The sequence below is a fragment of the Vidua chalybeata genome, chromosome 19 (genome assembly GCF_026979565.1).
Source record: "Vidua chalybeata isolate OUT-0048 chromosome 19, bVidCha1 merged haplotype, whole genome shotgun sequence".
NCBI lineage: Eukaryota > Metazoa > Chordata > Aves > Passeriformes > Viduidae > Vidua > Vidua chalybeata.
In genome coordinates, this window is record NC_071548.1 from 10,437,483 (window position 1) to 10,458,807 (window position 21,325).

The following is a 21,325-nucleotide window of genomic DNA, read 5'->3' on the forward strand; positions in this document are numbered from 1 at the left end:
TAGCTAACCATGAGGTTTCCTCAGGAAGGCAGAAGAAGTTGCCCATGCGTGCAGGGAGACTTGAATTCTGAGGTGAAGTGTCTCTGGGTTCATCACTCTTCCTCTGTCCCCGGGGAAGTGCCGCTGTGGCCGGAGCCCTGGCAGCTGCGGCGGGGCCGGGCTCGGGCCGGGGCCGCCGTCAGGGCAGCAGCTCTGTGTGAGAAACACCGAGTGCGGCCGCGGGGAAATTCAGCAGCGGCTCCATTTAATCACCTCCTTATCAGCACTGCGGCAGCTCTTACACAAAAGGCTTCGACAGCCGTTCCGTTCTGTTTGCTTTCCTTCGCAAAACTTGTCCGGGGTAATTGTACAGGGTAGGGTAAGAATGGTCTGTGTGAAATACAGCCGTGAATTCTGCTGCCAGATATAACTGAGGTGCTGGCACCCCACCATCTCCGTTTATCTTCTAATTTCTAGCGGTAAGAAAAATGAACTTAGTGATAAATGAGGAAAACCATGTATCAAAGTCAGTCATGCTGTAAATGTGCCTTTCATTATCAATAAAGGGAGATTCTAAAGTGATGTCTTTGTCCCTTATTAACCTTATTATGTTTAAAGAAAATATATGTGTATACACCCCAAACATTCAAATAAACAGGTGTTTGTTGATTACGATCCCCCTCTTTTTGCTTTTTCTGCTGTACCATTAATTTTTCATGTTTGCTCTGGAAAAGATCTTTTCTTCCCTTATCTTTTTTTCCCCCTCCTCCTTCCCTCATCAGGCATTGATGTTTCACCCTCAACCTTTTCAGTATTTTGCTTCAGCCTTAGTTTTCTTACATTTTTATAAATTCATTGTTGTCACCACTTTAGCTACATTGTGTTTTCTTCCTCTAAACAATACTGTTATATATTTAACCCTGCTTATAATTATCTCTGCTTAATATTCCACCTTCTTTATCTTCTATTTCTCTACAGCCACTTGTTGCTACTGAATATATCATTTCATGTCAGTCTCTCACTCCTGGCAGCAGCAGTGTTTGATGTACTGCACATTTTTGAGAACCTTACATGTAATTTCTTTGCTTGTAATACCCAGGACTTCTGGTGATGTTTCTGATGTTTGGTGTTTGGGAGGCTGGACTCAGAGGCTAGAGACCAGCAGCATCCCAAATTATGGGTATCTCTAGGTGATCAGAGGTTGAGCTTGAGGCTGGTGACACCCTGTTAAAAGTGACAAAATATATCAATATTGAAGCATGTATGAGAAAGGCTCCTCAATCTTGTACAATTGCAATTCAGTCCTTGGAAGTTGTTTATTGCCTAATTTATTCCTGTTTCCTCCCAACTGCTTCCAAGCCTCTGTTGCTTCTGTTGGTCATCCTTCTAAAGTTCAGAACTGGAAGGAGACAGAGGGCAACCTTCCAAGCAGGAATAAAAGATAATTCAGCAGTTAATCTCTGGCATTGAGTTGGATCTGCTTGTGAACAGAGGAACCAGGGCTCAGACTCCTGCCTTGAGTGAGACAACACAGTGCAGCACCACATCTGTCTCTGGAAAGGTAGGACTGGCTGCCAAACAGGAGCACTTTGGTAGCTTGAGCCTGTTTTCCTTAGTTGGTAAAGAGTCTCTTCCTTTCTTAAATTTGTTTAGATTTGCTGTCCTGGGCTGTTCATATGTCCTTAAGGAGCACAGAGTATTCATGAGGTACAGTCCTCAAAAACTCTGAAATGTCATTCCCCATCCCTGGAAGTGTTCAAGGCCAGGCTGGATGAGGCTTGGAGCAACCTGGCCCAGTGGAAGGTGTCCCTGCCCGTGGCATAAGTTGAAAGGTGATGATCTTTAAGGTCCTTTCCAACCCAAACCATTCTGTGATTCTATGATTCATTCTATATTTGGAGCTTCACAGAATGGATGGCTAGAAAGAGCACAGGACACAAAATAGCAAGTAACTTTGATTAATTTTGCACAATTAGAAGCAAGAAAAAGAAATAATTTCCTTTTAGAAAGATGGAGATCATAACAGTTTCTTCAGAAGAAATGAACTATGGTGTCAGATTGTTGTGTCCTTGATCTGCCTAGTAATATAGACCCCTACAGATTTTACAGATGCATTTATTAAAACCCAAAACATTACAACATTTTTCTTGTGTACATCTACATCAGATAGCAGAAAGTTTGCCATATTTAGCAGATGACACTGAAAATGTGTTTTCTAATAAAGTAGTCTAAAAAAGATGCAGTGAAATAGTGTGCCTGCCTGAAATTTACATAAACAGGTTAAATTAAAACAGTAGAAGATTATGATACTATATCTTTTTGCCATAAAGATAAAAAGTATCCTAACATAATGTAGGAGGAAAAAAAAGGCAGTTTAATAAGTTTGAGATGATAAATGGAAGAAACAAACAATTGCAGACCAGGCATGCTGTTGGAACAAAACCCTGAAACGAAAGCAGAAGTAGGTGGCAGAGGTGCTTCCATGCTATGTCAGATTTTCAGTCTTGAGATGGTCAATCCATTCTTGTTTTCACATCCTGTCTGTGGGGTTTGCATTTGATATGCAAAAGATCAGATTTGTTTCCTGCAGATGGAAAGCACATGCTACTTGTAAATCTCTTTTTCCTATGGATTTTTGCAGTCTGTGTGTGCCCAGTATTCCTGTCATCTTTAATGGAAGAACTGCAGTGATTTTTGCCCCTTCATATATATATGTAAAAGAACATGCATATTTTATAGCACTTTATGGATTTTTGTTTCATTTCATAATTATTTTGTTGGTTGCCTGTAGTACCCCTATGGCCACACTACTTAACTTTCCAGCTTCCAGTCCTCTAAATTACTGTGTCTCAGCACAAGAATATTCACAAAAGATCTTTTTTTTTTTTTTTTTTAAAGGAGAAAGGAACACTTGTGTATTTGGAACTCAGTCTAAATTAAGGTTCTGCTTTCCTCACATCTTTAAACATAGATCTGTCTATATAGATTGTTAGTAGCTAACTAAATACTACTACAGATCAGTTTATCTTCTGGGAAATTAATATTACATGTAACTTTGGAACAAAACAGTGCTTATGAGCTAAATATGTAAACTTTTGGTCAGTCTTCATTACAGATTGGTTCCAGATTTGGGCCACCATGGGAGCCAGGGTCAGTATTTATTAGGGAACAATGTTATTCCCCACTGGTAAGGCTCTGAATTTGGGTGTTCAGGGTGTTGTTGAGAATAACAAATCCTCAGTGACTGTTCTGGGTACCTCTGTTTGTTTATTTTGGCCTTGAGCTAATGAGCAGAGTCAGTGGGATTCAAGGGCATGCAGTATGGAAAAGACTTTACATACTGCACTTCTCTGGTTAAATCCAAACCTTGCTTCTTGTTGTTTTCATGCACCCAGGTTCTCCTTCTCACACCCTGTCCCCAAACACAGGTTTTCCATGAGATGAGTGAGGATGCACAAATGCTCCAGAACCAAGACAAACAAAAGCACCTCATGTGTAGATGGGAAGGTCCCATCTGTGTCACCGTACTCCCATTTCAGTGGCACCCCTTTCTTTCATTTACACAAATAAACTTCACTAGGTGCTGAGTTAACTTCACCTGCAATAGTGATTAATTCATTTTTCAGTAATTGGCCATGGAACTTGTTAGATAAGCTACTCTTCCCTACCTACTTGGAAAACAAAAGTGAACACCCACTAAGTGTTTTCCCAGACTCTTGTAAACAGAAGCTGCATAATATTGCACCTGGAGAAAGGAAGCTATTCCAACTTTTTGGGTAACAGATGAGAGCAGTTCCAGCTTTCTGAGTAACAGCACAGGAGCAGTTCCAGCTCCCTGAGTAACAGCACAGGAGTAGGTGCAGTACTGGGTGTATTTGGGATGGCAGGATTGTACTGCTGTTGGGGTGGAAGTTCTCAGTTTCAGTCTGGTTTTTCTGCGTACTAGTGTACAGTGCTGCCCTGCTTTAATAAGCAGGGAACTCGGCAAAGAGAAAATAGACTTTGCTGTAAGGGAAGCACTGTGGAGCATGGCAGAAGGGAAGAGTTGGGATCCCACACAGGAACCCAAGTGTAGCCATGAATGTCCTGTGTGTGTGAGATGTTGACAGAGCAGCCACTTGTGATTCTCATTCACGTGTTTGGCTGGGGACTGCTTTTGTACAGAGCTGCTCAAATGTATTCCAGGAGCACAGCACTCGAGGAACTTGGCCCTCGGGGAATCTTAATGCACCCACAATGCCCAGCTTTCAGCCAGCAGGTTGCTCGTTGTCTTGAGTTATTGCAGGGAGTGAAAAGTGAATGCACAGGCTGTTTTGCACCAGGGAGTCACCTGCCTTCTGCTTTCACATGGTGAACAATCGGTGATAATTAGTAGTCAGTATTGCTTAGGACTTGTTTCTTAGAGTTCTCTTAGCGACGTTTTACTGTGTTTTTCATGACTCTTCTACACTGAATTTTTTTTCCTGATTTTCAGGTAATGATTTCTTTTTGCTTGGTGGCTTTTTAGCAGTAGTTTTTGTCATGAGAATCGAGATAGTGAATTAAAACCACTTGTTTCAAAAGCATTGTGAAAAGCCTGGGCCCAATAGAATGATTTGCTCTAGAAAGGTAGGACATCTCTTAAGATGATTAAAATGTAAAACCAGAAATATACTAACTACACAGAAAAAAATCCATGCCAAATCTTGACATTTAAATACTTCATACATGGAAATGGACTAGGAATCATTCTAGTTCATACTGTAATTTCAGAGATGGAGTATGTGTAATACACAAAACTGTCAAAAAATGATTCTAAGTGAACTTTCAGTATTTGTGTTCTCTTAATTGAGTCCCGGAAACTGTGAAAGATACGGCAACTGAAACACTTCAGATGCAAACTTAATGATTAAACTCAGAAATGCAGAGATCAAAGAGAAACTACTGGGAAGATCTGAGAATGAAGTCAGTTACAGATGTAAATAGAAGTTTCTGAACAAAAGGTCTGTTGACAGTGCAAGAATGAAATCTTCAATCACTCAAAAAGAAAAATATTGGAGGATCAAAGAACATGTCAATAGACAGTAAAATAAAACCTCAAATAAATTAGTTAACTAATTAATTTCAGCTTTAAGTAAGGGATAAGTTTTAACAGGGACCAATTATTTCTTTTGTGGCTAAACCAAGTACAGATTAATAAAGTGAGAATTTGGAACTTTATCACCATCGGTTACTTAAAGGATAAGATCAGGGCAGAAACTGTGTTCTCAGTGTTTACCAGTTAGCACAGATACACTAAATTCATACATGGGAAAACTTATCTAAATGTTTAATAGGAAAGTTATCTGGGGTTTCATGTTATCTCGGGTTTCATATGCCAGAGGTTGCTTCACAACACTTTTACAAGCATTTATCTTGTTTTTGGAATGCTGCTTGGGAGGTTATGATTCTGCACACTATAATCTGAATTATCTATACTCCAGAAGCAGTTTTACTGGTTGTTGTCATGACTGTGCTCAAAGAACTTTTACCATGCTAAAACCATCTCTGTAGAAGGATGTGAGAAACACAGTAGGAGGCAAATTGTGACCAATCCTAATTCCAGTTTTTGGAAAGAGAAATAAATCTGTATGTGGTATAGTGTATGCTTTTTGTTGTACCAGTACAACTGATGCTGGCACCCACATGCTTGCATGTAAAAGATACGAGACTTTGCTCTGAGGAATTCTATCTTTCCTGAAATTGCTACTTATGACATAGGTCATCCAAGGCCATGCCACAATTTCACCCACCCTTTGAAACTTAACAGGTTAGTGAGGTAAATTAAGCTTAGCATGAATCTGCTCTCCAGACCTCTGGCAACAGACAAGAAATAAATTAAATTAAAGATAATTAAGCAATATAATTTGTGGTGTTGACATTTTGGTAGTATGTAGGGGAGATGACTGATATAGTTTCAAATTGTAGAAATGTGACTGGCATTCCACTGGGTTATGAACTGGCAACTAGGACATGACTGACTAGTTGTAACTGCCCTGCTGCATTTAGACAGACTGTCAGCTACTCACCAACCAGCCAAATGACAAAATCAAATTAAAAGGCACACTCAGAGCCACTACTGTGCAAGCCTCTGGAGACCCTGAATAAGCAGATGGATCTTATACTGAGTGCCAGATGTGAATTGGCAAGGAAACAATTCCAGAGGCATCATTCCTCTTCGCTGGAAATTCCCTGTGTATAGATGGTTCAGATCTTGGGGCAAAACAGAATGCCTCAAAATGAGTAGGAGGAAAACTCTGATTCATAAAAATTCAAGTTCAGAGCCAGTGCAGAGAAGAAAGTAAAGGTTTTGCCTTTTAAAAGAGATGATATGTAAAGTATCAGATAATAGTTCTGTTAAGGCACTAAATGAAAATATTTATATTTGTTGGTTTTGGGGTTTTTTTACCACTTAGAGCTGAAAAAAGAGAAGAGTGAGTGAATGAAATTCCTGGAGGGATTCAGATCTAAAGTCGCAGGATCAGTGCCAGCAAGCTGCAAGAGTAAAGCAATGCATTGACAAAGAATAGCATTTTTCTATCAGAATGGAAAAAATAACATCTGTCTAGGACATGTACCAGGACTAATGTTGGTATGGAACAGTCCACCTGACCAACTGCAAAGTCTTAAATCTAAATTTTTGGATGCTCAGAGTGGAACTGCAGTGATGAAACCACTATTTATTCAGATTGACTGCTGGTTTTGGCAGGGGTGAAACCAAATCATCATGTAAATTATTTTAATTACAAAATTAAGTAAGTTAATGTAGTCCAAAGTTTGGGTTAGTCTATTTTTGAGAGTAAATTCCAAGCTGTTTTATTAACAGATGTGCTCACATATTTTTAAATCTAAGTCCCACATGCTCAGTAAATGCTTTGAGGGTTTTATTAAAAATATGTCCCAAAGGGATGAACCACTGGCTTAGCTGAAGTCAGTGGAGGCTTCTCAATTATTTTCATGAGGTCATAACATTACTGTCATTGTTTAAAAGGCATTTTCATAAAGTACGTGTTAATTGTAAAATACTGTACATTTGGGGGCATCTTTGAGAAAGCTATACTTGTTTCTGCACTCAGGTGGTAAAATAGCAGAAATGAAAAAGATAGATATAAATACATTTGTAATTTAAATATTTGTCTTAGGCACATTAACCATTAAATGTTTTAATATAGACAAAACTTAACGGATAATCACTGTGATTACTCCTAATTCACAACGTATCCATTGCTTGCAGACATAATTATAAAGTTGTGACAGCTTGCCAGAACTTCTCCACAAGGACCTACTGACGGAGTTTTTCTAAAGAGACTTCATAAAAGCAGCAAACTGCAGGACCCTGCAGTTGGCAGCTGCAGCAGTTGTTTCTCCAGTTTTCCCAATAAGATTTGTTGAAACTCTCTGTATTGCAACGTCTTTATTGGTAATGGATCCCTCCTTAATTTGCACTGATGCATTTGGAATGTCAGCTTCCAAAACAAGGCACATGGGAGGCATTTAAAGTAGATTTTATGAAAGGGAAATGAACAAAGAGCATGTCAGGTTCCATTTTGATTTGCATGACAAATCCAGCATGCAGTGTTCTGGTGGGTCGGGCTGAGCTTGCCTGCCACTCACAGCGTTTGTCACTTTGGTATGAGCACTTTTGACAGTCCGTTATGTTAATTGTTCTAAGGATTGTTTTCCTGGGAGAAGAAAAGGAAAGGCATTTTTATTTTTGTACTTGTTCCATCTACAGGAAAGGAGGGATATCTGAGGGAACAAAAAATGTTTTCAATTGGGTTTTGATCTATTTTTTTTTGTAAATAATCCTGCGAAGTCATCAATGAAGTTCAGTATTTTAAATCTTATTGTTACTCACTCTGTGGTTTTGAGTGGGAAGTACCAGGCCCCTAAACTAGAAACTTGGGGAGTCTATTGTTTTGGTGCACACCATTCTTTGATCCTTTGAGTCCCACAGTGATGGGTCCTGCAGAGTGGTTTGTGCTGTGTCTATGTGCTTCTATGGGATGATATTGTGGTGCTTTGACAAGTGCCAGCAAGAAATTTAATGCCCTCTGGGGCCTTGTTGGACACCCATTGTTATCAGTGTGTGGGGAACTCTCAGACCTGTTGGTAGATCTGTGCACGGGACTGAATTCTCCTGGAGGCACTTTCAAGGTGGAGGTTGTGGTGGCCCCTGAGGGTATACACACTTCTCCATCACGTACATTAAAACAGTCATGGATGGTTTGGTGAGTTTCAAATTCCTGACTGACTTCAGGTGGCAGAACACTGTAGGTTGATCACAGAACAGTATTTTTAGACTGCCAGAATAATCAAACAAAGTTTTAGAAGACTCTGTTGTTTATGTTGGTGTCTCTCACCAAAATCAGTTACTGCTGATTTTCAGCCAAAGAAGAGCTGAATGGTTGAAGAGAGAGGAAAGCAAGAAGACAGACATAGAATTTTCCAGAGGTTTTCAGGTAATGGCTGGCATTTCCCTTTTCAATTCATAACTCCTACGCTGCATGTAGTGTTGTCATTTACATGTTGGGATCTACATGCACCACGACAGATTAGCTGTAAGTACAGAATGCTTTTTAGTATAAAGTAATGCGCTCAGATGCAAAAATACTCAAATGAAGTTAAATAATCCAGTAATAAATCCAATCACACTCTTACTCAGCAATTCAGTGTGCTAATGCTACTTTTGATGCCCAGTGCTGTTCTCCTTATTTTAGTAAAACCTGTGGACTTGCACAAGAATCAGCTTGAGCTGGTGCATCTCAAAATGTCAAACCCAATATAATTAACAAGTTACTGGTGATTATGAATACCACTCTTCCACCACCACTGCAAAGGACTGCTGTGCTGCTTTACTGAAAGCTGAACTCACTCAACTTCAGGTCCCAATGACTGAAGGCTTTGGCTCACCAGTAGGGACGGCTGTGCTGGGATGGCCGTGCCAATCCCCCTCCAGCCTGTGGAGGACATTCAGTGTAGGACAAGGGAGTCTCCAGGGAGGACAGTCTCCATCAGGAATTGCCCTTGTCCTTGTGGGGTGGTTAAGGGGTCCCTTGGCACGAGACAGCTGCAATCCAGAGCTGCCTAGGCCACCAACTTCTGAATGCAGCACCAGTCTGTACTTCTTGGTCTTGTGACTGGATGGTGCCTCTCCATTTCCTGGTAGCTTTCCTGTTTGGGTACTTCTTGGAAAATCATGTCACTATTTCCTGTCAGAGTGAAAAGTTGCTAAACCTGTCCCACTAAGAATTAGTTTAGTTTTTTTCTAATTGGTCCCAAAATTGGAAAAAGCCACCACAAATCCAAGTCACAGCAGGCAAAAAAAAAATTCTGCTATTCCTGATAGTTCTTCTAAAGTGTTTTGTCTTACCTGTGTTCTTAACAAAAGTCTCAGGTACTCACTCTGTACTTGGCAACACCTGTTAAAACCTTTGACTGCAAAGAGAAAATAATTCACTTTTTTTTTGGCTGTTATGTATAATTCTGTGCCAGAAAACCTCTTTTAGTCTGCTGCCTCTTCCCCTTATACTTGTTTTTTCAGAGACAAGCACCTGCCTTTTCCCCCAGGAGGGAGTGATGGCTGTGACAGGGTAGGGTTTGGAGGTGGGGTTGGTTCTGTGTCTCACCAGCTCAGTGCCAGCAGTGACAACTCAAAGCATAAGCAGCAGATACTGCTATGGATAATATGTATTTAAGCCATTTTCTCAATAAATTATCTCCCATCTCCATTTTTATTTTCTGGAACATCCCTAATTTCAGAAACAAAAATTTACTGTTGCCTGGTTTTATTGTTAATTTTCTCAGAATCATAGACCCATGGAATGCTTTGGGTTGGAAGGGGCCTTAAATATAATCTAGTTCTAACCATCTGCCACAGGCAGGGACATGGTCCACTACACCAGGTTACTGCAAGCCCTCTCTAACCTGACCTTGACCATTTCCAGGAATGGGGAATCCACATGTTCTCTGGGCAACTGTGCCAGTATCTCACCACCCTCACAGTAGAGGATCTTTTCTTAAAAATTTGGAAGGTGAAAAGAATGAAGGTGCCACGTGAGAGACAAAGAGACATTTGTCCTGGAGGAATCCTACCAAGAAGCAATGTGCTGGAGCAGTTCCAGGCTGATGTCCCATCACTGAGCCTGATCAATGCCATCGTGTTTAGCTGCAAGGCTGACGCCAAGTGGATGGTGCCACACTCTTTTCAGTGATGCTCAGTGACAGGACAAGGACCAATGGCCATAAACTAAAACACAAGAAGTTCCAGCTCAACATGAGGAAGAATTTGTTTCCGTGGAGTGTGGCAGAGCACTGGAACAGCTGCCCAGGGAGATCGTGGAGTCTCCCACCCTGGAAACATTCCAAATTCACCTGCGCGTCCCCTGCTGCAGGTGACCCTGCCTGGGCAGAGAGGTTGGACTGGGCGATCTCCAGAGCCGCTTTCCAACCCGGCCGAGGCTCTGCGGTTCTGGCCCCGCCAGCCGGGCAGGGGGCGGCAGAGGGCGCAGCGGCCGCGGAAGCGGCGCGGGCAGCGGGCGGAAGCGGCGGCGGCCGTGCCGGGCTGTGCCGGGCCGGACACACCGGAGCCCCGCGGCCATGGCAGAGCGCATCGAGCAGCGGCTGGAGGATCGCATCCCGGAGCTCGAGCAGCTGGAGCGGGTCGGGCTCTTCACACACAAAGAGATCCGGTGAGCGGGGCCGGGGCCCGGGCGGGCGGGTGAGCGCACGTGGTGCGGCCGGGAGCGCTCCGGGCGCTGATCTCCCGTTCCCGCAGGGCTGTCCTGAGGAAAGCCTCGGCTCTGGAGTACAAAATCCAGCGGAGAGCGCTGCGGAAGGAGGATTTCATTAACTACATCCAGGTAGGCTTCACCGAGCGGCGGAGCGGGGCAGTTCTCGGTGCAGACCCAGCTCAGTTAGGCCCGGGTAGTTCTGTAGTGACTCATGTTGGAAAGAGGTCAGAAAACGGAGACCCCTTCCTCACCTGGTCCCAGGTGTTCACCTGTGAGCGGCTCTTGGCACCAGAGTATGAAGCGTAGCCAGGAGTTGGTGCCTGAGGTTGGGGTCAAGCTTCTCTAGTGTTGTGACCTTTTCCTGTAAGTACTTGTCTCTCCAAGGTGTAGAGCCCCCAGTTCCCTGATGTGCTGTGTAAAGGGGGAATTTGTTCCCTGATGTGTGTAGTTAAGGGGAATTAATAAGTTCAGTAATAGGAAACGGTTTCTAGGGTGGTTGGGCACTGAACAGGCTTTAGAGGGAATGGTCATGACCAGGAGCCTGACAGAGCTCAAGGAGTGTTGGGACAACGCTTTAAGGCATAAGATAGGATTGTTGGGCTGCCCTGTGAAGGGCCAGAAGTCTTAGAAATGTAGTGACCCAGCCAAAAATTACTGCTTATGCTTTCCTGACTGTAATGTTTATTGTCCACCTGATCATCTACAACAAATTTGATACAGTTTTTTCTTGCCTTGCTGTTATGGGCCTCCACATTTGCTGTTAAATGTTTTTTTCTTTCCATTCTAGTATGAAGTTAATCTGCTGGAACTGATCAAGAAAAGAAGAGCAGTAAGTTTGTCAGCTGTTAAAGAGTGCAAAATACTTTATGCCAAATCTTCTATTGAATAAAATTAGTATTTTTTTCCTCCTAGCGCACTGGATATTCATTTAAGAAGGATGAAATTGAGCACTCTATTCTGCATAGAGTCCACAGCCTGTTCAACCGAGCTACAGGGAAATGGAAAGTAAGTTTATTTGTACTGATATTCGTAATTCTTTTTTATTCTGTATGCCAGGTCATTGTACCAAGGGTGTGTTGTTTGCTTGTCAGTGTTCAAGCGGTTTTGTACATTGTGAGGTTGATTATTTTCTTCTTTTGATTTCCAACAGGATGATGTCCAGCTCTGGCTTTCCCATGTTGCATTTTGCAAGCAGTGGGTGAGTTTTCAAATCCTGATCTTAGCTGGCTTGAGACTGGTACTTATTCATGCATCTGAATCTTGATTTAAAGATAGGGGTACAAACTTTACTGCTACATGCTGTAATACTGAAGTAATTTTTATAGTATTGTTGGAGCTGCTTGGGATTTTCACTCATGTATGTAAGTGTAGAGTTTGAGAGTCAATTAGTATGAAATTTGATGCTTGCAGGGGCAAAAATGAGGCTGACTCCATTAAATCTGGAGTACCAGTTGGTTTGTGAGAACCATAATATTGGCTATACATTCTCTGGAGTGAGTGATTCACTTGTCTGTGAATTGTGATTTTGTTCCAAATATTTATTGTAGTGACTATGCTGAAAAGTCTAATTCTATCAATTTTGTACTTGATAAACTTACCTGTGCAAGGCTTCACATTATTACCAGCATTCAAGTGTTGTCATTTCTCTACTGAAGGACGTGACTTTGCATGGTGGTGAAGGTGGCCAAAGGAAAATACAGTCTCTATTTCAGAAGAGGGCAGTGAAATCATGGGTTTGGGACTTGGCAACATTTGTGTTGGCTGTGTGGTTCAGAAAATTTGAGTTAGCCATACTACTCTAATGTAATGACATTTAAATGCTGGTCACTAGTGAGTAAATATGAGACACTTTCTGCTGTAGGTAATGTAGCAGAGAAGCATCTTTTTCTGAGCAATTGTACTACAGCTTGTAACCTTTCCTACTGAAGCTTTGGTGCTGGGGCTTCAATTCAATGCCAGAGTGGGTGAAACAAAATTGCTTCTTTTACAGAACGCAAAACATCAACTCAGTAAGGTGTTTTCTACTATGTTGGCCATTCATTCCAATAAACCAGGTAAATAGCACAGTGGTGAGTGCTGCATAAATGCCTCAGCATAGATTGTCTGGTGTTGGTTTAAGTTCTTGTAGATCTCAGTTCAAGCTGTTGGGCTAAAGTTCCTACTCTCTGCTCTTTGCCTTGCTGCTGCTTCAGTGAAGGGCTCTGACAGGGCTTGTGCTGAGCAGTCATAAAGGGATGTGAAGTAGATCAGAATGACCAGTTCCCAGGTGGACTGGGGACTCTGTGTGATGGTAAGTGCTCATGACTGCCTTTTGGCTTTTGAAGGCATCATTAGATCTGTAGCTAAACCAGATTAAACTTCTTGGATCTGCCTGTCTGCTTTACAGTTTTATGTGGGAGATAATCAGTCTTATTCTGGGGCTGAGCTCATGTTGAGAGGTTAAATAAATTTATTTGTGTCACCTGTTGCAGCACTGTGGATTATGGCAGCAAAGTGGGAAATGGAGACACGACTGTCATCAGAAAGTGCCAGGCACTTGTTCCTTCGTGCTTTGCGCTTCCATCCAGAGTGCCCCAAACTTTATCAAGAAGTGAGTTCCTGTTTTTCTCTATGACCACTTTCTTGTTCAATCAGAGCAAATCAATTCAGCATATTTCCCAGATCTGTCTGAGACAACTGGAAAAACTCCTGGTTTTCCATCAGCAGGAAAATGTCAAAAATATTTTAAAAACCAACCCCAAAAATCCTATCTTAGGTGCTGTTAAGCTCTGCTAGGACATAGTTGTCAGGCTCAGTCTGGCATCCCCAGTCTTTGCTGAGGAGCTTGGTTTCCTTTGGGGGCAAGTTAAGGTTTAGAGAAGGACTAAAAAATGATCATTGCTACCTGTTGGAAATTTCTGGGCAAATACACAGGGCAGATAGTAGTAGGTGCACAAACCTTCAAAAACCAAGGCTCTAGGACATGTGTGGGATGTGGTGAAGTCCTGATTTGTATCTCTACAGAGCTTGTTTTACCCTGTTTGTGGACTTAGATTTTTATGATTTATCCCCAGAGTAATTTCATTTTCTTGTCACTCTTGCAGTATTTCAGAATGGAGCTTATGCATGCTGAAAAACAGAGGAAGGAGAAGAAGGAATTTGAACAAGCAAAGATGGACCTGGTAGGTCAGCTAAACTTACTTAAGAGATATTGTCTGCTTGTGTATTATATGTTGAAATTCACAGTTTTGGATTAATAGTTTATTTGACAATGGTTTAGAGAAAGTATTTGTTCATGTCCTGCACCTATGTGGAGCTTTTCAAGTATTTGCTGATGCTCAGCTCTAATACTTCATACATTTATTTTTTCTTTGCATTTGTAGTATCTTTTATTACACTCCCCAAACTGAAAATTAACAGTAATTTCTGGAAAGTAATAGTCAAACTTCCTACCTCATTTCTTTATAGTTGATTTGTGCAATTACATAAAAGCAGACTTGCATGAAGAAAAACATTTATATCTTCTGATTTTTCTTTCCCTATTTGCAAAAATTATAGTTGATAAAGGACAATAATTTCTTCAATGATATGCTTGATATTTCAGGGGGAATTCAATTACTCTGAAGAAATTCTCAATGGGGAGATGGCTCGCATAGTCTACAGGGATGCTTCTCAGAAAATTAAAGGTGAATGAACATTTCTTGTACTTACTCATTAAGAAAATTGTAACCTTTAACCCAGTTCTGCAGCAGGCAGTGCTGATAGATTTGGCTCCACTGAGATCCTTTTTTCAAATAACCATTTTTTCAGTAGAACCTATTAAATGCCAGAGTATAAATTAGTAGTAGTTCTGATTGCATGTCTTTCCTGCAGGCTGACATCTCTTCCAGCACAGCAGTGTTTAGGCTGAAGAGGCCTAGTGGTTACAGCCTCAAAACCTGATTGTTTAAAAAAGAAAACTGAAGGGCAGTTCAGAGTTACACATTTTTTTTTACTTTGCTGGACATTAGATCACAACTAATTAGCTACCATGAGTGGCAAAAAAGAAAGAATTCAGACTAATAATAAACCAGGCTAAATTATTTTAAATTAAGCAGGCTTGGTAAAAATAAACGATTTTATTGAGAGAGTTGGGTAAAATAAACTGTGCAAACTAGTAGCAGGTATCTTTGACTGTTCATGATAGATGGGAATATTTTGGAAGACTGGACAAAATACAATAATGAACACTGAAAAATTAATGGGGAAAAAGGATATTAGAGAAAATTTCAGAAAGAGATGGTTTAATTTTATTTTCTGGAGAAATACTGGAAAAAACAGGCATACAAATAATTTGTAAGCACCTAAAAATAATAAGGTGAGTAATGGCTGGTGGGGGTTCCCAATGATCTGATTATGTCCAGTCATGTCACTTGGCATTTTCAAAAGTAAGTTGTGGAGACAGAAGATGGACACAACTCACGGACATCTATTTTGTACAGCTTTGGAGAGATCTGTCCCAAGTGTGGAGCATTTTGTGTTTTCACGGCAGAGTCAAGTGAGGGAGTAGAGGAGGTGCTGATTAAATTTGCACATGGAACCAAGCTACAGCAATGCAAAGTGCAATTGATGTAATATCTTGAGGAATTTTTCAGCAAATACTCCACTTGATAGTTTTATCTTCTTTTGAAATGTAGGTGTTGATTTCCAGCTGGCTGTGCTCTCTATTGCAAAGCTCTTTGATTTTACCCAAGATTTGCAAAAAGAAATCCTTGAAAGGTGAGTTGTGGCTTTGTGTTGTAGTTTTACTTTATTTTGGTTTGGTTTTTAAGAAACATGTTCTCATAAGTTGTAACTCAAACATATAATGGTTTGACTGGACTTTCAGAACTAAAGGCTGTTCCTGTTGGGAAATTGTGTTAAAGCTTATGTGAAGTCCTTTAAAAAAACAAAAGCATGATCTTTAGAAGAGGATACTTGTATCTAATTTCAGAAGGGGCTTTAAAAAGCTGCTAAGAAAATTTAGGTTAAATACAGTTGTCACTGAATAATTAGTGCACTTAGTTTCCGTAAATTCATTGCAGGAACTGTGGATTTTCCTAGTGTACTTTGGTGGGGTTTTTGCATCTTTTGTTTCTCCAGTTTTTCCTCTCAAAAGAAAGCTTCCTGTTTCATGTTATTTCTGAAGAATATCCATATTAAATAATATTTTTAAAAGCTAATATTTTGTCTTTCTGTTGTGGAAAGGAAAATATCTTTCTTCTGGCATTTGGTTACTTAGCAATTAACTACATTTCTATAGCAATATAAAACCCTCTTAAGCATACCTGCAGGTAAGGACTGGTGGCTGTGGGCTGTCACAGGCGTGCTGTGTTCAGTTTGCAGGCCAGATATGCTGATGATCCCCTGACATGGGACTACATGGCTCGCCGGGAGCTGGAGCTGGGGTCCCTGCAGCCCACAGAGCACACCACAAAGCAGAAGAAGGTCTCAGAAATGGCCCAGAGAGAGGAACGGTGCTGTGCAGTCTTTGACGAAGCTGTGGGAGCAGTCCCAACAGGTGAAATGTTCTGCCTGCATTTTGACATTTAACAGGTACTTGAGCAGCCTGTAAAAGCCTTGAAGGTGTTGGCAGGCTCTACCATACCTAAGAGAAGGCAAGCAGTTCTTAGATGCTACCTCTTGGGATCTATTTTATGTGTTGCTTGGGTTATTTTCCAATGTATTTATGCTCTTGGAGGAGCTGCTTAACTGAAAATGTGAGTCTGTTGCTGGTCAGCTGTAAGAAATGGTTTTGAGTTGTCAGGTGAGTGGATATCCAGTTTCAGCCTCTGGTATTGTTCTTGTAAAGGAGCTTGTCAAGGGACTATTTGTGCAGTGGTCTCAAATTTGCTGCTGTACAGCCTTTAAAGCCATAGAATAGTTTGGGTTGGAAGGGATCTTTGAAAGTCTCAGCTGAACTAAGAGCTTGATGCTCTTTACCAAGAGTTACTGCCTGCAGCTTGGACTGGGGAATTTTAAAGACTAATGTTATAAATCTAGGGCCTCTTGTAATACAACATTTTAAAACAAAGTTGGCATTAACAGTTTGTATCACATTTTATATCTTTGTATTTCTTAAAGACAAATATTTGTGCTTATTCTTGTGATTCTGTCAAGTGTGATATTATGCCTTTGCTTCTACAGAGGACATGTGGAAATGCTACATCACTTTTTGCTTAGAGAGGTACAACAGAAAAACCAACAGTGAAGAATTAAAGCAAAAGGTAAAATTTATTAGGAATTAATTCTAACAAAATCATCCCTATTTTATTGACTTTTGTAATATTTGCTTCTCAGACAAGAAGCAAATGTATTTTGATGTTTTATCAAAAATACTTAACCTGTGGCCATCATTAAAAATAACTTTATCTCCATCTGGGGAGTTCACTTTTACTGCCTAGGCTACAGGTGGCCTGCCTGGACATGATTAACCTGGACCTGATTAACCAGCCTTGTCAGTAAAGTACAGTGACCTCTTTGGATAAAAGCTAAGACTGCAGACTTGTTAATCATGGAATCATTTGGGTGGGTTGAAGGGGATCCTAAAAATTCAGGTCCTTCAAACCTCTGCTTGTTCAAAGAAGAGGATGAATTAAAATGACTCTTGCAAGTAAGTCTGAACAAAGTTTGGTGCTGGCACATGGGTAATTTAATTATGCCTCTCTGCTTAGTTATGATTCAGTGAATTAATTAATTATCCTGTGCAACTTGGTTCCCTAGTATTACACTAAAAGAACAATGCAGTGTTGTTCTTTGCTCCTTAAGGAAGAGAAGTAAATGTTCAGATTTCCACTTTATTTTGGAATGTTTGTAGGTACCTAGAGCATTAGACACATAATGTGTAATTAGATATTCACTGACATGATACACAATCCAATGGGCTTCTTGGAATACTGGAATCTGGTATATATAGGAATAATGCTTGTTTTCTTTTTATTCTTCTCTGTTGGTTCTAGAGGCTGGAGAGGACACTGAGTGTGTTCAGCAAAGCCCATGAGGCCAGTTTGCTGTCAGAAGCTCTCTACAAGCAGTGGGTAAGAACTGACACAGAACAAATAGATGCTGAGGCTTTCCTGCATTATTCATGAGCCTGCCTTTGCCATTTTGAGTAGACACAAAGATGAACAATATTGGTTCAAAACCCTGCTTTTTAACAAAGCTGTTTCTGCTGGGTTTTAGCTTCAGCTCTTACTGGACTCCAGCCTCTCTGAGAAGGCTGTGGAGGTGGCAGAAGCTGCAACCAGGCACTTCAGCCAGTCCGTGGAAACGTGGCAGATGAGGCTGTGGGTGCTGATCCAGCTGAAGAGGGATGATGTGACCCAGTGCTTTGAAGAAGCCATTAAACATGTGAAATATAAGGTCTGTGGTGGTTTAATGGACTTCCATGCATTAGTCTTGGGCCAGAAACCCCTGATGATTGGTTGTTTTGTGGTTTTTTTGGTTTTTTTCCACCTTTATTTATTTTTTTCTTTGTTGTTGGTCTGGCTTTTTTGTGTGGGGTGGTTTTGTTTGTTTTGTTTTTGTTTTTTTTTGTTTTGTTTTTTTTTTTTTTGTTTGTTTTTTTTTTTTTTTTGGTTTGGTTTTTTTGTTTTGTTTGTTTGTTTTGTTTTTGTTTTGTTTACGGGACATTTAAAGTTCTTAACCATTTTTAAAGTCAGAAATAAGAACTGGACGTTTCACATGCAAATTGCATTCCCAAGTATTAGGGAATTGTCAATTCACTTAAAATTCACCTGTCTAAAGTCTGATTGCTTACAGTTGATATTTTACATACTCTCCTAGCAGTGAGCTGGTGTTTGTGTCTTAATGGAAAAATATGTTTCCCTTTCTTCACTGTCTGATACACCTGTGTGGTATTTCAAGCCTTGAATTAGCTGTGTGCTCTCCTGCCCTGTTCCATTTCAAACTCTGAGCACAATGAATGAGGAAATAAGAAAGTTTCTTTCCTTTTTGTTCTTGGAAGTCACCTCTGTGTACTGCAGTGCTCAGTGGTGCAGAACTTGGTTCTTGTCCCTGGCAACACAGCTGTCCAGCTAAGGATGATTTATCCTGTAAGTGAGGAAGGAAATGAGAAGTGATTTCAGTGTGCAGTTCAAAGTTGTCTTTCCAAGAGCTGTGTCCAAAGGCTATTTTTTATGGCAGGTAATACAGAACCTGATGGCTGTGTTGCTGTCTGTTTCTGTAAATCAGTCACTGTATTTCAGCCATTTGATTGTTTGCTGACCTTGTAGGGCACTTTGCCATTGTGGGCCCTCTGGGTGGAATGGAGTGAGGGCGCAAACAGCAAGGAAGACACCGAAGCTCTCTACCAGGTACTTGGTTAATCAAAATCTACTTTTATGTGTGTGTCAATAAAATGGAACAATGTGTGTGGACGGAACATGCAACAAATGCTTTCTACTGAAGTTCGTTCATGTATGTGTTGATATCAAAGAATTTCAAGCAAAACTATGTGCACTAAAAAAAACCAATTAGACATAGACTTACAGGCACAAATGTCATTCCCATGTTCTAAGGCATATGGATGTTTGTAAGCACAGCCAATGATGGACTCCTACTTTGTAGTCTAGAATATTTGCTCTGTTTTCAGATACCTATCTGAGCATAGAAAAGAGAATTTTGCAATTTGTGTGAAAACATCAGTCTTGTTACAGAAAAGTCAAGATCAGAATGAGGACTTTAATCTCTCTATGGATTTCCTCAGTAGTGTTGGGCAAAACATTTTCTCTTTGCCTGGCTTGTTGGATTGTGTTTCTTCCTCCCATTTACCACATAAAACATGTACTTCAGGTGGAAGCTTGAATTCAGCTGTTTGTAGAGTACTGTGAAACCCTCTGCAATAAGGGGTTTAAGGAAATATCAGTTCCAGCTATAAAGAATACTGGAGGAGAAATGTGTTTTAGACTTAGGAGATCTCCTTTGTGTCAGATGCCTAACTAGGGAGAAGCACTAATTGAGCCATTTAATTGTAGGTTATGTGAAAGGTTTATTTTTTGTTTATTTTGTTTTTTTTCCTTTTAAACTTGCAGAGATCTTTACATGCCACAACACCTGCTGAATCTGTGACTATGAAAGAAAGGTATCTTGACTGGACGTACAGAAATAGTGGTTATAAGAAAGTTAAAAGACTCTTTACCAGGTAAAAAAAAAAACCTTCAAACCTGATTATTCTAGGGTATATGTTAAAAGTCCTTAAAATCTAAAGTCATTTATTTTATTTCAGCCTGTGTGAAAATGGTCCATTTTCACTTGACTTCTTCAGGAAGATGATCCAAATAGAAAAGGAGCAAGTAAGTTGTTGACTATGCAATTAATGCTTTGTATTTGTAAAATACAGTTCTAACTTGGGATTTAAATAGGAAGCAGAGTAGTGGTGTTAGTCTGTGATCAGTTCATGTTTGTCCTCTGCAGTTGATTCACAGGATGTGATACAAATCCAAGTTCCATGGTAACTAATCTTGAGCAGTGTGTGCGTGTAATTGCCATGACTCTCTTCCTTTGTCACAATCGAATCATGCTGCAGATTCACTTCTGTACAAAATAAGTGGCCTTTTAATACCTTCCTTTTTTAGGAATCCTGCAAAATGCTTCATCTGAGAGAATACTATGAACGTGCCTTGAGGGAGTTTGGCTCAACAAATACTGGTAAGGGGGATTCTGCTTTTTATTATTTATTCATTCATTCATTCATTCATTCACTGCTGCCTTTTTTATTTCCATCCATTTTAAAAGGTACCTGTTTGTTCTGCCCTTGTGCTTGCTGTCATGCAGAGTGGAGCTTATTTCTTCTGTGCCATTAAGAGTAGGACACTGCAGGGACTCTCCCCTGTCAGCCCAGGGTCACTGACACTGGGGATGGCTTCAGCACAATTAGGACACTGGCTCAGACTGGTTCAGACACTGGCTGGCATAAGAGATGTGTATCACTTTTAATTTGAATTTATGAACAGTATGGAGCTATATATTTATAATCAAGATTTCTGCAATATTCATTTGAAGAAAGTACAAAGCACAATTATAGTTGCATTATTTCTGCAGACATTATTGTTCCAGCTGGGAAGAGAACGCAAGGTTTTTGCTCCTCAAGGTGCCGGAGATTTTAGTCTCACAAAATAAACCCTACTGCATTAATATTAGAGACACTTAGAAAAAGAGTTTCTAGTTAGGCTTGCTATGTTTGTTAAGTAATATCTAGTCAAAATCTAACCAGAACTTTCATTTTTCTTTTAAAGACCTCTGGCTGGATTATATCAAGGAGGAGCTAAGTCATCCCCAAGGCAAACCAGAAAACTGTGGGAGCATTCACTGGCGAGCTATGAAGATGTTGCAAGGAGACCTGGTGGAAGATTTTGTTTCCAAATACACTTTATTGCAAACTGGACATTTATGAAAAACTATACATACTTATAACATGACTGCATTTTTTAACTTCTTTGTACAAAGGTAAATGTGTTCCTGGACTTTATTAAAGTTTACCTTTACATTTTTTGTGACAAAAAGGAATCATCTTCTCTGTTGCAGTCATTTCTAGTGCTGATTCTGCCAGGGGCGGGTTCAAGTGCACAGTCAGGAAGCAAACCTCTGAGGGTGTTTTC

The 21,325-nt window shown here is 40.4% G+C and overlaps 1 protein-coding gene across 1 annotated transcript; it reads left to right on the top strand.

The window, feature by feature from the left end:
- The first annotated feature begins 10,542 nt into the window (after window positions 1–10,542).
- UTP6 (UTP6 small subunit processome component) lies at window positions 10,543–21,229 on the top strand. Its single transcript, XM_053960762.1, has 19 exons — window positions 10,543–10,688; window positions 10,775–10,859; window positions 11,518–11,559; window positions 11,643–11,735; window positions 11,881–11,928; window positions 12,721–12,784; window positions 13,202–13,320; window positions 13,814–13,891; window positions 14,314–14,395; window positions 15,386–15,467; window positions 16,067–16,248; window positions 16,875–16,954; window positions 17,687–17,764; window positions 17,910–18,089; window positions 18,962–19,042; window positions 19,760–19,869; window positions 19,954–20,020; window positions 20,303–20,375; window positions 20,963–21,229. The coding sequence occupies exons 1-19, from the start codon at window positions 10,597–10,599 to the stop codon at window positions 21,118–21,120; spliced, it is 1,794 nt and encodes a 597-aa protein (XP_053816737.1). The 5' UTR covers window positions 10,543–10,596; the 3' UTR covers window positions 21,121–21,229.
- Window positions 21,230–21,325: the final 96 nt, after the last annotated feature.